Raw genomic sequence first — 13716 nt, 5'->3', positions numbered from 1 at the left:
TATTTGAATGTTTTTATTTGACTGTAATCAGTTTCACATGATGCCGCTATACGCCTTTCATATTTGGTTATTTTCTTTCTTATTTACTGTTTCCAACACTGCAACCTCCACCATCCCTGCCTCCATCTGCAAACACAGATCTGATTGCGATAAAGGATACACCCACTGTTTGATGAGGGGGCCTATGTCTTTGCCAGAGACGTTGGAGATGGATTTGAGGAAGGCATGAGTGGACAGAAGCATCTGGCTCCACATGTGACTCTGGTACTTCTGAGACGAGGCTGTACTGGCCAGACTCAGGAGCTTGTTGAAAACCTAAACAATAACAAAAGGTTAATGAGCTAAAAGAGAGAACATGTTTGAATATGAAGCCCAACTGAAAATACTGGCACACACACAAAAGGACCCAGCTGACCTGCAACATGAACTCCATGCTGATCCTGTTTTCTATCAGCCTCATCACCAGGTGTGCCTTACACTGGAACATCTTGTAATACTCCCAAGACAGTGTGTGGGGGTGTTTAATGGAGAAGTGAAGGTGGGGAGTTGGACTAAGAAGAGAAGAAAGTTCAAAATCCAACAAATGATCTGGGATTTATACTCGGAGGATTATGACTAAACACAACACTGCTTACACGTCTTAGAATCTAATATCTTACTTGTCTTTCTCTTTCCCTCCACTGAAGGTGGGGTGCAACAAGACTCCTCCCATTTTCAGCTCATACTCCACAATCTTGTCCAGCTCCTGTGGGCAAAAACAAAAGGTATGTTTTCTGTATCAGAAAGAGATGATAATGAGATTTATTATCAACACCAACATTATTCGATCTGAGCATGTTTGACGTTCCATCAGGTTCCACCAAAGTTTAAAAATGTAATCAAACTTTCTAGATATAGTAAGGCACATTTCTACAGTTTTGTATCTGTACAGCACCACAGTTAAATCAAACACTCAGTATGTGACTGAAGCTTTAACTGTATTATCTGATGAGGAAGCAGCTTTTACAGGGGAAGATTTATGAAGCGCTCACCTCTTTGATCCAGTGCCGATACTCATTGACTCCAAAGGTCTTCTTCAGGTAGAGACCGTAGATGTACCCTGAGATTCCTTTCAGCACCCACTCGTCAGCCCTACAGAACACAGAACATCTCAGCTCTAAGCTCACAAAACATCCCAACTTTCTTCCAACGTTACTGTGAATGAATCATAGTGAAATTCCAGCATTTAGATACAGCAACGATATTAGTGACAATTCAATTCAGTTTTATCACTGCAGCTGCAGCCACCTCAAAGCGCTTTGTATTGTAAGACACAGACCTTACAGTAATACAGAGAAAATCCCAGCAATCATACGACCCCCTGTGAGCAAGTACTTGGCAAAGTGGGAAGGAAAAACTCCCTTTAACCAGGCTGGGAGAGGGGCGGCCATCTGCCGTGACCTGTGGGGGTGAGGGCTCTTCTTCCATCCTTCCTCCCTCACTGATATGCGCTCTTTCATCATGCCCAAGCATGATAAATCATTTAAGACCACACTTGTTGCTTCTTCACATTTTAATAGTAACTTTTACAATCAGGGCACTTCAAGGATGGAACCTGGCCCCACACACTGCTCTCATTAATTTATCAGCTTGGATTTATTAGCTTGTTAAAAAAGAAAGAGAGACTCGGCGGTTTCCCTGCTTGACACTGAGCTAAGTCCAGCCTGGCACACACGGCACAGATGACTTCATCGCTGTATGTCCTGGAGTCAACAGTACACTGTGTGTTTTCTTAAGTATTTTCTTTTTAAGTTGGGTCATGCTCAGGGCGATAATCAAGTCCTAAGTTTGGATTACCTTCCTTTCATCCTCATAGCTGTAAGACACCTTTCTTCAAGAGGAGTCCCAAAAACAGCACAACAGACAGTTTCATTTCTCAGGAAGTCTAAGGAGGATCATCCGGTGCACACACGGAGCAGCGACACATCAGAAAAGGTCGTGTTTTTCCAAAATGCATAACCAGTTTAACCAATACCTTTCATGTGCCTTGTATGTCTGATGGGCTGCTTAGCTTAGCCTGTTCTCAATTACAGCCCTCAGTTAACCCCCTGCTCTGATTAATTGCTAGCAGGCCGCCATGCTTTGTTAAAATCAAAGAGATCTGACTTTTTGTGAGGTTTTTCCTTACACAACAGCAGCCAGCTAGCCCAACAACATAAGCAGATCAAGGCCCCACATCTGATGTGTGTTTGGAGGTCAGTGAGGAGAAGGCAAAGTATGGACGGTGAATGGAAGATGGCCTGTAGGGTAAAGGAGGGACACACAGGGGTAGACACAGCACAAGGTGCACCTGAGACTGTTGAGGCCTTTCTGACGGGCCTCTTAACATAATCAAGCCCCTCAGAATCCCTCAGTCTCTCACGGACACTGACCGCACTGGCAGAGCTGCCGAGCGGCGCAGCGATCCATCATGCTGGAGGATACAGTTGTTCAGGCCAGGACCGGCCCAACTTCTGACTCTTGGTACTGACAGAACAGCCTTGTTCTGCTGTAAATCTCTCATCAGCAGGCAGCCTTACGAGAAGAGGTCTGAGGACTAACTGTTACCACACGTTTCTAAAAGCCCAGAGAGCCGAGGGAAGCACTGCTGAGATCTGTTCATAGCGGTTTGTGTGAGAGCGCTTCCAAACAACACTGACGCTTCTTTTCCATTACACAACTCTCTGGCCTTTGAGCCCAATCGCAGCCTGTTTGTAGCTGAACTTGTAGTGCATCTTCTCAGTGCCTTTTCTTACAGCGTCCAAAAGCAAGCTCCACATATTCAGGATACCTTTTCATTACCTGGATCTGCTTATTCTAGCATCACCAGTCAGGCCAAGTAAAGGTTTTCCACATCAATATTTTCCAAGTTAGCTTTTGGGAAACCAAAACTATGTTCAGATAAAAGAGGAGGTGTTTAAAGCCATTGACCAATACTAACCGTAAGGAAAACGTCGGCAGCTAGTCTTGGTTTGTTGTTCGCAGACTATCTCGGTACATAAACATTTACACAAATATACAACTGCTCGAATTGTAGACGTTCTCAATAACTATAGATCTTTTTACTGCTAGCCTACAGATTGACTGTTTTCTGGAGAACTCATTGGTCAGCATATATGAACATTACACCTTCTAAATACAAGAACGCCACATTAAATGGGGCGGTCGTGGTTTTAGAGTTGGCAGTTCGTCTTGTAATCAGAAGATTGCCAGTTCGAGACCCGTTGCCTACTGGTGGTGGTCAGAGGGCCCGGTGGCGCCAGTGTCCGGCAGCCTCGCCTCTGTCAGTGCGCCCCAGGGCAGCTGTGGCTACAATGTAGCTGCCATCACCAGTGTGTGAATGTGTGTGTGACTGAATGTAGTGTAAACCCATATGGAAAAGATATATATAAATCTTATAAAGTTTTTATCTGTCTTGTATGAAACTTGTATGAAAAGCATACAAGAGTGGAAACACGTATAAGATCCCTTGAAAAATTATACAATGAAACTTGTATGTTTTGGATACTTACTAAAAAAATATATGAAAGTAATGAGAAAGTGGCCACTTTCATGAGTAAATCATATATGTTTTTACTATTTCTTTTCCATATGGGAAGCGCTTTGGGGTCCATAGGGACTGAGTAAAGCGATATACAAATGCAGGCCATTCACCACTTACATGTTCCAAATCCTGCACAGGCCTCTGTTTCACAGGAAAAAGGGGTTTAATACGATGTCACCTGAACATTTACGTGCACACACTACGTTGTTTCTTTGTTGTGGACACTGCTTGCTGGACGATGGGAACAATAAGAGTCGGTCACATTAAAGTGGGCCGTAGTTGTGAGGAGGTTAGAAATGACTGTGTTGTGCAGAGCAAACTACACGTATAACTACAAACAACAACCCAAAGGGAACAGACTCAATGGTGTTACACAAGCTATGCATTTTATAGAAACATCTCACGCTGCTGAAGGTTCTTATCTATATCAGATATTAGGCTGACGGATGTTTTTGGAGACTAATTTCTTGGTCGACAATATGAGGGGAGAAATTTGACTGACTAGTCTAACACTAACACACGCAATTATCAAGAAACATTTGAGTACTGTTTAATTGTGTAAACAAAGGTATCTGAACCATTAATCATATTAATCATCGTACTTGCTGTCTAAATCTGTGACACCTTCCACGAAGAAAGAAAAAAAAAGCACTTAAACTGATGTAAAACATGTTGCTACAAACGATGGTTACGTGTTAGTAAAAAGAAACAAATGTATCAATTAAGACGGAAAAGTGTGGTGCATTGTGACAGAGTCAACATTGTCTTACAGATCATGACAAGCCCAGCCCTCCCTGTGCCCAGCCACCTCCTCCAGCTCATCTGAAGTTCTCCCAGGACAATCAGGTCTCACCAGCGTGTCCTGGGTCTACCCTGTAACCTCCTCCCCGCAGCACATGCCCAGAGCAACTCACACAGGAGGGATCCACCTTAACTGGCTCCTTTGATGTGGAGAAGCAGGAGCTCTACTACCGAACGACAGGACTCCTCATCCTCTTTCTAAGTCTTAGACTTTGGAGACTAGAACTTGTGTCTCAGATTTTGGCTTTACTTCACCATCCCATGTTAACACTCACCAGGACATCCTGGAAATAAAACAGCCGAAGAACTGCTGAGCCAACGCCTGAGCCAGACAGCGGCGAGTCTGGGGAGTCTGGTCAATGATCATAGCGCTGTGGAGCAAGTTGGTACTGAAACAGAGGCAGCAGTTGAATGAGAGGAATAACGCCTTCAACAGCAATCTATTTGTGTTTTACATTTGCTGATTTCTTCTATCATCCTGCCAAAAAGGACCAGTGAACTCTGATATCACGACCTACCTGAAGATGCTCATAGAAGCATAGGAGGATACTTGAACGTACGCCTCATCCACAAACACAGTTTTGAAACAGGAGTAAGGATAGCGGCACGTCAGGATTTCCTCGTAGAACTCAAAAATCTCGTGCAGGTACGACATTGAGTGTTTGAGAAGAGGGAGCAGCTGCGGCAGGCAGAAATGTGTCACCTGACAGGAAACAAAGACGTGCGCGCTTCAGTGGTATTTCAAAGATTATGTGACGAGAGCCGATGTATTCTTCTTTATTTACACCGTTTACCTTCAAAAGACACTTAAGTAAGTGGCCATCAAAAAACACTACAGGACAAAGCTCCATTTAAACCACTTTAAAGGCATTTTAGGATAAAAATGATATAAAAAGCTGGACTAATCTCATCTGTCTGGATTATTCGACGACTGCATTCTGCATCTGTCGTTGCAGAACTTATTCCAAGCCAGGTGATCTAAAAGCTGTACAGCTGAGGGTAAAGTTTACACAAACACTTCATGGACATGACTTTTAACCACAGCCCAGTACATTTTTTACTGGTTTGGGGTCAGTGAGTCCAATTAAAGTGGTAGCCTGATTTATCTGTTCCAGAGCAGTTTGTGTATTTGTGGTAAGGATCCTTTCCTGCAACTATGAACATGTTTGATGTCAGTTTGTATAAATACCTGCAGGAGGAAATAACTGCAACATTTATTTAAACTCCACGCAGAAAGAACAGAGAACGAGGACCCACCTCGTGCATGTAGGGGTCCACAAGGATTTCAAAGGGGCCCACAGCCAGGGAGATGTTGGGAGCTGCTGTTGGGATGGGAAGGACGTAATGGAAAGTCTTCTTTCTCATGTCATGAGTGTAAATGGTCTCCACCAGATCCCCACATGATACAGCCACCATAGATGCATCCACAGTGAACTCCAGCTTCCATGTGCACAGCTCTGAGTAAGAGTCCACGCAAGGGAACCAGAATCTGTGACAGGAGAAGATTTTCATTTTTCCATCACAACTTCCAAAGCTGGAACATCCAAAACAAAAAGTCACTTCTACATATTGTATCTGTCAATATGGAGCCAAGGAATGCGGTTTTTATTTATTCATCTACTACGGACGAGAAGATTGTTTGTTTGCAGACCTTGTGGAGTTCTGGTACCCAAAGGAGAACACATGGGCTCCTCTCTCCGCCATGCTCCCCTCCACATCAGGAACAACAAAGTGGAGGCCGCCTTTGGGCTGGTCCAGAGAAAACTCTATGTACACCTTCAACACTTTCAGATCTGGATACAAAAAACAAAACATAAAAACATCCATTTTTATTTATGTTCATTCAACAAAAGGCAAAAACCTTATTTTAGTGAACTGGATACAATCAACAGACAAGTAACCAGGTGATGGCTTTTCAAAATAAAATGTCATTTGAAAAAAATTAAAAGAGATGGTAAAGATTATGCTGGCCTTAAACGGGCAAATCATTTATTTTTCTGCTTATTATTTGTTGAAAACAATAACTTTAGCCATACGTGTCAACACGTCTCTAAGCTAGCCACAAACCTTTAGTGTTGCCCCTCAGAGATGTCATCATGAATTGGTATTTCTTTTTATAGTTACACTGACGCTAAGACAAATTTCAGAAGAAGTAGGAGCAAATGTTAACTTTTCTGTTAAATTCAACCTGGTGAGCTCACTCTGAGCCACAACACAGGAGACCCAGTTTGACCTCCAAACGTTTTAACACTTCTCCTCTCCGTTCTTGAGCGTTTCTGTCTCTGAATGACACGGAGAAACTCACGTTCACATCCATATTCAGGCAGCCTTCAGTTGTTTGTATGGTCTATTTTTTTGGTACAACATGCTAATATTAGGTTGGACCCTCTTTGTGCAGTGAACTCATCATGACTGGAGTTCGACGGTGTGTAAACCTGCTGGAAGCAGCCATCAGAAGATGGCTACACTAACCATAAGCAGTTGGTCAGCACCAACACTCAGGTAGTGTGTTTATACCAAACTTTGACCCTACATAATGTCACAGAGGGAATGCGATCTTTATTGTATTGTGCAGCCCCAGCTGACAGGAGTGCAGCCTCTCGGTCTTCTGCAGCTATAGTGCATCTATGTTAAACTTTGATAGGGTGTGTTTGCAGGTGCCCTCCTGCTGTAATGAGTAATTATCTGAGCAGCTGTCGTCTTCCTGTTCAAAGCAGTCTGTGCGTTCTCCTCTGACGTCATCTGAAAAGCTCAGACCGAGCGCCCACGCTATGTTCAAAGTCACTGAAAGCACCGTTCCTCCACCATTCTCTTGCTTGATTTCAGCAGGTTGTCTTGATCATGTCTACATGCCCACGTGCAGTTGGGTTGAGTTGCCGCCATCTGATTGGCAGATTTTTGGAACAGCCGAACAGCTGCTCGAGTCTTTACAGTGTATATAGCCATTACAGCCCCTCAGCTCACCTGACATGCATCTGCTAGTTGGTCCAGGTATAAAACGAAAAACTGTGTGGGCACTATTTAGCTTAAATGATCAGAGCGGCTGTAACAGTGAGCCGGGGAGCAGCTGAAGTGTTGAACTATCGAACCTGAAACTTAACGTCTGCCTCTTTAACCAGGCTTTGGGAGACAATGCTGCAGTTCTATTCAGCTGTTACAGTGTTTCTTTATTTTACTGCATTTCATACAGTTTTACTTTGCATGCTTTTAGTTTACCAACAGGTTTGGAGTTTATTGTGTTTATTTAATTTCATTTTAATTCTTCTTTCAGTTTACTTGCACATTTTATTGCACTAAATATGTTTATTTTATTCGAATGTTTGCTGTGCTTTTAGTTTCAGTTGTGTTTTGTTTACATTTGTTCTTATTATCGGCTTCATCGATATCAAAGTAAAAGCACTAATCTGCATGAAAGGTGCTACACAAAACACTTGACAGACGACTCCATTACCATCCCCTTGTTTCCAGAGCTCAGAGGGTACTTTGATGACCAGCTCGCCGTGCCCTGCGTCCGGGTCCACGGCACTCACTGCGGCAGTGTAGGCGCTGGAGAAATAGTTGAGGTTCCTCCTGTGTGGACACGCAGTAAGCATTCATTGCTGTTCTTTAAGTATGCAGTTGATGATAATCACAGCCACCCACTCCGATGGACACAAATCTTAATGTGACAAGATAAGTAAATGACATAAATAAATCTGTGTTCTCAAATCTATTATTTTTGCATGTGTGTTGTTGCTGCCTGTGTTTAACTGAGTCATTTCTGTAACTGTGACACACTTGCTGCTGCCTATCAATGGGATCTTCCTGGTTAAATAAAGGTTAATCAATAAAATCTTATTTATATAACTTCTTCTCATTCTTGTAGTCACAACCAAATATTTTCCAAACAGTTCAAATGATCAGACAGCTCTGCTAGTTTAAGCTAATTCAGTAAATTAAACACACGACCAATCACAGCAGTTCATCGTTCCACTAAGTTTATTTGGCTCCAAATGCAACCACGAGCAATAAAGGGCCCCGACATGCCAGCCTTCCCTCGCTGAGCTTCTTTTCTAATTCAAAGGGGGTTTTTCCTCCCTACTGTTGCCAACTGCTAGTTCATGCGGCCTGTCCAACTGTTGGGACTCCCTCTCTAGTCTTATAAATGAGCCTAAATTTCTTTTGACTATTTTCCACAGTGTAGAAAAACCTCAACGTTATGAATAACAGGGATTTATGATGCAAAGATCAGAGTGTAAATAACGCCAAATATGCAACATTAGAATTTCTTAAAGCTGCTTAATTCTGCTTCAATAACAGCTTTGCACTCTTTACTCTTGAAACTGCTCCAGCAGTCTTGAAGCAGCTGCCACACATGTTGAACACTTGTTGGCTGCAGTCCCTAACCATCTCACTTGAGTTTATGTCTGTAGCTTTTGGAGACCAGGTCATGTAATGCGGCACTCCATCACTCTGTTTCTTGGTCAAACAGTGCTTACAGCAGGGTTTTTCCAGGCTCACAGATGGTTTTTGGGGTAAACAGGGGTGCACAGTAAAGACAATGAGTCTGTGTTACCTTCTTTGAGTCACCATTTGATAAAAATGAGTCCATATTATGCGGGAGAAATGAAACCTCGATTAACAAAACAGATTTTTAAAAATCATTTCATTACACTAGTGCGGATTTTCCTTTGGCTCTGGCTAAAACCGCCGATGCTCCCATCAGCCCTTCACGGTTTCTCACAAACACGACAGCTGAATCCAAACACAACCTGGTTTTTCCCTCTCTATTTTTGATCCAAGCAGCTCTCTTCTTCTTATCAGCCTCCCTCACTTAGTGTGTCTTTGCAGCAGTTCCAGCATGAAGCCCTGTTTCCCTCCCTGACTGATGGTCTCTACCTGACTGAGGACTCATGCTTCACCGGGAAATTTACACCGTACCTATGCCGTAACTGCAAACCCCTCCGAAACCCTACAGTGTAACATTTGAGGTAATCTGACGTTCACCTCTCTAGAAATGTTATTATACGTGGGGTTGACACCGCCCACAACCATTGTGATTGGCCTGTTCAGCACCATCGATTCCTCCTGGGTATTTCCAACAAGTTTTTCACTGCAGCTTTGAATTTATAAGTATAAAGAATAGTAATGATAGCAAGGACTCACAGATGTGAGAGATTTCTGAAACTATGGGAATTAATGCGACGGAACTTACAAAGAAGTGAAAAAAGGAGCAAATATGTTTACACCCAAGGACCCTGCCCACAACAAAGAGCCCAGGAGGACCCAGGAGAGAAAAAGTTCCAGCATTTTGTTTGTTACTTGCAGTAACGACAGGCTGTTCCTGCACTAGTTAAACAGCTGTTTGCAGAACACCTGCACCGCCTCCGTACAACACAAAAGACTGCTTCAATATTAAGACAGTCAATTTAACTATTAAACTTCTGATAACTGTTGACTGAAGGACAAACTTCCTTCATCTGGTTAAGATAGCTTCCAGTATAATTCCACATGTGTTATAACCATAGAATCTAAATTTAAAAAGAAAATCAGTGACACTTTCAGATGTACTTTTGTAGACTAACACATATTCTGAGGTCCAAAATAACTAGAATGTGGATCTACTCACTGCTTGGACTCATGGTGGCACACTTCCAGAGTGGGGTCATTGTAGAGGAACGGGGCTTCGAGATCGTTTACTCGGACCCTGTAGATGCGACACTGTTTACTGTTTAGCTTGATCCTGTTCAGGTTGACCACGGTGGGGAAGATGGTGAGCTCAACATAGCCCTGAAGTATACAGAGGCAAGGAAGACATCAGCAAAATATAACAACATGTATTTGAAGCATGAAAAAATGAACTTGTAAACAGAATGTGAAGAAAAAACACCTTCACCACGACAGTGATGGTAAAAGAACCCTAATAACTAAACCTCAATGAAATGAGATGAAGCAGAGGGGGAGGAGGAGTGGGCCAAAGCTCCTCTCAAGCAATGTGAGGCTGATAAAGTCACACAGAAAGCCATTATTTCCACTTACTGCTGCTAAGGTGGGTTTACAAGCTATTGAACCACGAAGTGTACTTAGTTTTTGCACACCCTGCTTCTGTATTTTGATTTATGACACAGGTAATACATCATGTGTTGTCGTTCCTCTGAATCTGTAATAACATCATTTTAAACTTCATATTGCTCAGATGATTTCTGTTATTATGTCCTGACAGATCAAACCTTAGAAATAACAGAGGATGGGCACCAGTTTAGTTTATCTACGCTGTCTCTATCTATGCCAGCTCCAAGTCTGTGCAGAATTCATGTTACTGTGATTCTTATCCAGTTACAGAGGCTTCTTTTTCAAACAAAATATTAAATTAGGTAGAAGTCGTCTTAGAAACAAAAGACTATGATGCGTGTAAAACAGTCACATTTCTGGGAAAATGCTACCACCGTGTGGTAAAGATCTTCATTAAACATTATTTAGCACTTCTTTTTTAATAAAAGCGATTCTTGCTAAAATTACTTTTAAGATTGACACGTAATTTTGCTTGATGCTGAGAAATAATAATGATGAATATTAACACGAGACTGCAGGCGTATATTACAGTAAGTAACACTCTTTTAAGCAGTAATGCACCCTTCATAAATGCCGGTAATGTGTGATTAGAGGAACCAAAACAAGAGAGCGCTGCCGTCTCGGCAGATCGCTAACTGAGTATCTGCTGTCCAACGGTGAGCAGATGAGCCATTATGTGTGCAAGTGCTGTACTTACGATGACAGACTTCCTCTGGAAGTTGATGTTGTTGATGCACACCACCTGGTGGGTCGTAAAAGCAGTGACACAACGAAACAGTTAACGTTTCATTTATGAATGTAGCTACCTAAACCCTCTCTGTCGTAGCCAGGTACAAAGTGTAGCTAAAGCGCTATTTACTTCGGTCTTGACTTTCCCCACGTTAAGCTAGGGTTAACTTTGCTTCTGTTACTATAGAACATGACAACAACCAGCAAGAAAGTGATTCTGCTCAGATACTTATAATTTAAAGGGCCGCGGGCTCTCGAAGCCTTTGTCCTTCTTCCTGTTCATCGCTGCTTCTCGCTGTGCTTTGCTGAACTTTTAAGGTGCCATAACTCCGCTCGGTGATGCTTCCCTTGCCTCAGCCGCACTGAGCTGCTCTTCAGGCTCACAATTCAAAGCCCCCTGCATTCACCAGACTCGTACACGTTTACAGGGTGCTCGTCAGTTCTCCCAAAGCACTATATGTTAGCAGTCGGAATGTTTAAACTATCACTGTGTCAGGCTGTCGATGAGTCTTTGGTTTGTATCGCCCGGAGCCCGCTGTGCACTGTTTTCCATGCAAACCACGCCGACGCATCCACGAATATACATCAGCCACGAGCAGCAATAAGTTGTTCTGTTTCCTTATTAAAAAATAAGTAGTTTACTCCACAAATGCTCCACTCGACGCGCATCAAAGCATCCAAATATCCCCTTCTCTGCTCGGCAGCTCATAGTATTGTGACGCCCGCTCCAGCGTGTTCGGCCATTTTGTTAGTAACCTTTGACCTCCCGCGTAAAAATGATAATTATATTTTTCCCAGAGCGGTCGATTGAAAAAAAATAAAACATTTGTATTAAAATGAATGTGTGTGCGTTAATAATGTAAATACCGTAAAGTCTAATTTAATTAAACAATACAAATTTCACGTCACGTGAGGGGCGGAGACTGCGTGTCTGCGAAGAAGTGCACGAGATCCGCACAGCTCATTGGTTTATCCCTGTGACGTTCTCTGTCTTTTGCGGGACCAACAATGTTTTTTACAGGCACAGATCATTTGTAGGGCATCTTATTGCGAGTCCTGATTGTTCTCTCGTTTTAGTTTTAGTAATATTTTTAAATGGTTGTACAAAATGTAAAAAAAAAACCGGCAGGTGCATTGGCTGCATTTTTAGATGAATAGTTGTATATGTTTCCAAATGTGTGCATACGTTTTCAAAATGTACAAATTATATTTGCATTTTAAGTTATATAAATAATTTATTCAACATGTCTGTAGCTGTGTTCAAGGTTCAAGGTTCAAGGCTCTTTATTTGTCACATGCATAGTTATACAAGTATAACACACAGTGAAATGTAGCCTGACACGCTCCTCGACATGTGCAAAAATTAGGGGGGGGGGGGGGGGTGCAGAGGAAGAACATTATATATATATATATATATATATATATATATATATATATATATATATATATATATATATATATATATATATATGTACATATAGTATATACACTGGGTGAATGTGCAGTAGTAGCAGCAAGCAGGTGAATTCTGTACATTAATACATTACATTAATATGAATACATTAATACATTAATATGAATAGACATCTGACAGCTATGTCCCAAAACGTTGGCTGCATCCTTCGGAGGACCCGGCCTTCGCGGTCTACATGGGCCGGGTCGGCTCGGCCTCAGCTATCACCTTCACTGTGACGGCCTACCATCGCTCGCTGCGCTCCTTCCTGCCTGCCAAAGAAAACCAGAACATAACCTCATCAGTCATCTACTTCATCTGGAACCTGGTACTCATCTCTTCTCGTCTCACTGCCCTTGCTCTTTTGGCCTTCGTGCTGACCTGCTTCATCTTCCCCCACTTCATCTGCACTTGGCTGGTTTTATTCTCCTTCGCATGGCGATCCAAGACGAACTTCATGGAAAGTCCTTGTGGAGAATGGCTTCATCGAGCCACATCTTCCTTTGGTATTTCGACTGGTTTAATGTTGCTGAGGGGAAGACGCGGTACAGGACTGTGTTCTAGCACAGGTTTATACTGACTGATCTTTGCATCCTCTGTGCTGTGTGGTGCTGGAAGATGAGCACACATCCTCCTGATTTTGTGATAGAGCCCATATCAGCTTTAATTATAGCTGCCTGTGTTGTTGCAGTTTACGTCCTATGTCTAATACTTAAATGTATTTATTATAGAGTCTTTCATCCAAATATGAGCTGAAAGGGGCCAACACAGAGCAGCGACCTGAAGATGAGGTGGGATTTTGTATGTTTGTCCCTGCACCAAAGATTGCAGACCACCCTCCATCCTCCCCATCAGCACGCTGCAATAAAAGAATGAGAAAGCTGGCTGAGAACATCTACTGCTGACGTGCACTTGACATCCACAGGACGACTAGAAAGAGACCGAGTCATGCAGAATGTTTTCATCTAGACCGCGTGGCTGTGTTTTGTAGCACTCTGACCTTTGTCTGATTTAGCCACAGATATAATGTCTCAAAGCATTACTCATCTTAATGTGGAGATGAAACTGAATATGCACTTTCTGCTGTGCATTAAATCATTTCAAGATATCAGTCATTAAA

General features: G+C 42.5%; 1 protein-coding gene and 1 pseudogene across 1 annotated transcript in view; one reads left to right on the top strand and one right to left on the bottom strand.

Moving 5' to 3' along the window:
• Nucleotides 1-11908, bottom strand: part of taf2 (TAF2 RNA polymerase II, TATA box binding protein (TBP)-associated factor) — a 35641-nt gene extending 23733 nt beyond the window's left edge. The window contains exons 1-12 of the mRNA XM_085290533.1: nt 11377-11908; nt 11112-11166; nt 9972-10132; nt 7815-7933; nt 6015-6156; nt 5621-5852; nt 4882-5066; nt 4639-4752; nt 1032-1131; nt 660-745; nt 416-551; nt 161-315 (exon numbers count right to left, since the gene is read on the bottom strand). Of these exons, the coding sequence (XP_085146659.1) occupies nt 161-315; nt 416-551; nt 660-745; nt 1032-1131; nt 4639-4752; nt 4882-5066; nt 5621-5852; nt 6015-6156; nt 7815-7933; nt 9972-10132; nt 11112-11166; nt 11377-11426 (1535 nt within the window). The 5' untranslated portion in view covers nt 11427-11908. The remainder of the gene's footprint in view (nt 1-160; nt 316-415; nt 552-659; nt 746-1031; nt 1132-4638; nt 4753-4881; nt 5067-5620; nt 5853-6014; nt 6157-7814; nt 7934-9971; nt 10133-11111; nt 11167-11376) is intronic.
• An 884-nt stretch (nt 11909-12792) lies between these two features.
• Nucleotides 12793-13501, top strand: LOC146563439 (XK-related protein 8 pseudogene; annotated as a pseudogene).
• The last annotated feature ends 215 nt before the right edge of the window (nt 13502-13716 follow it).

The sequence above is a fragment of the Mchenga conophoros genome, linkage group LG11 (genome assembly GCF_057382185.1).
Source record: "Mchenga conophoros isolate Kocher_MC1m ecotype Shallow Benthic linkage group LG11, M_conophoros_male_GT1.1, whole genome shotgun sequence".
Lineage (NCBI taxonomy): Eukaryota > Metazoa > Chordata > Actinopteri > Cichliformes > Cichlidae > Mchenga > Mchenga conophoros.
Note: the sequence above shows the minus strand (reverse complement) of the source record. Positions and strands in the feature narration are given on the sequence as shown.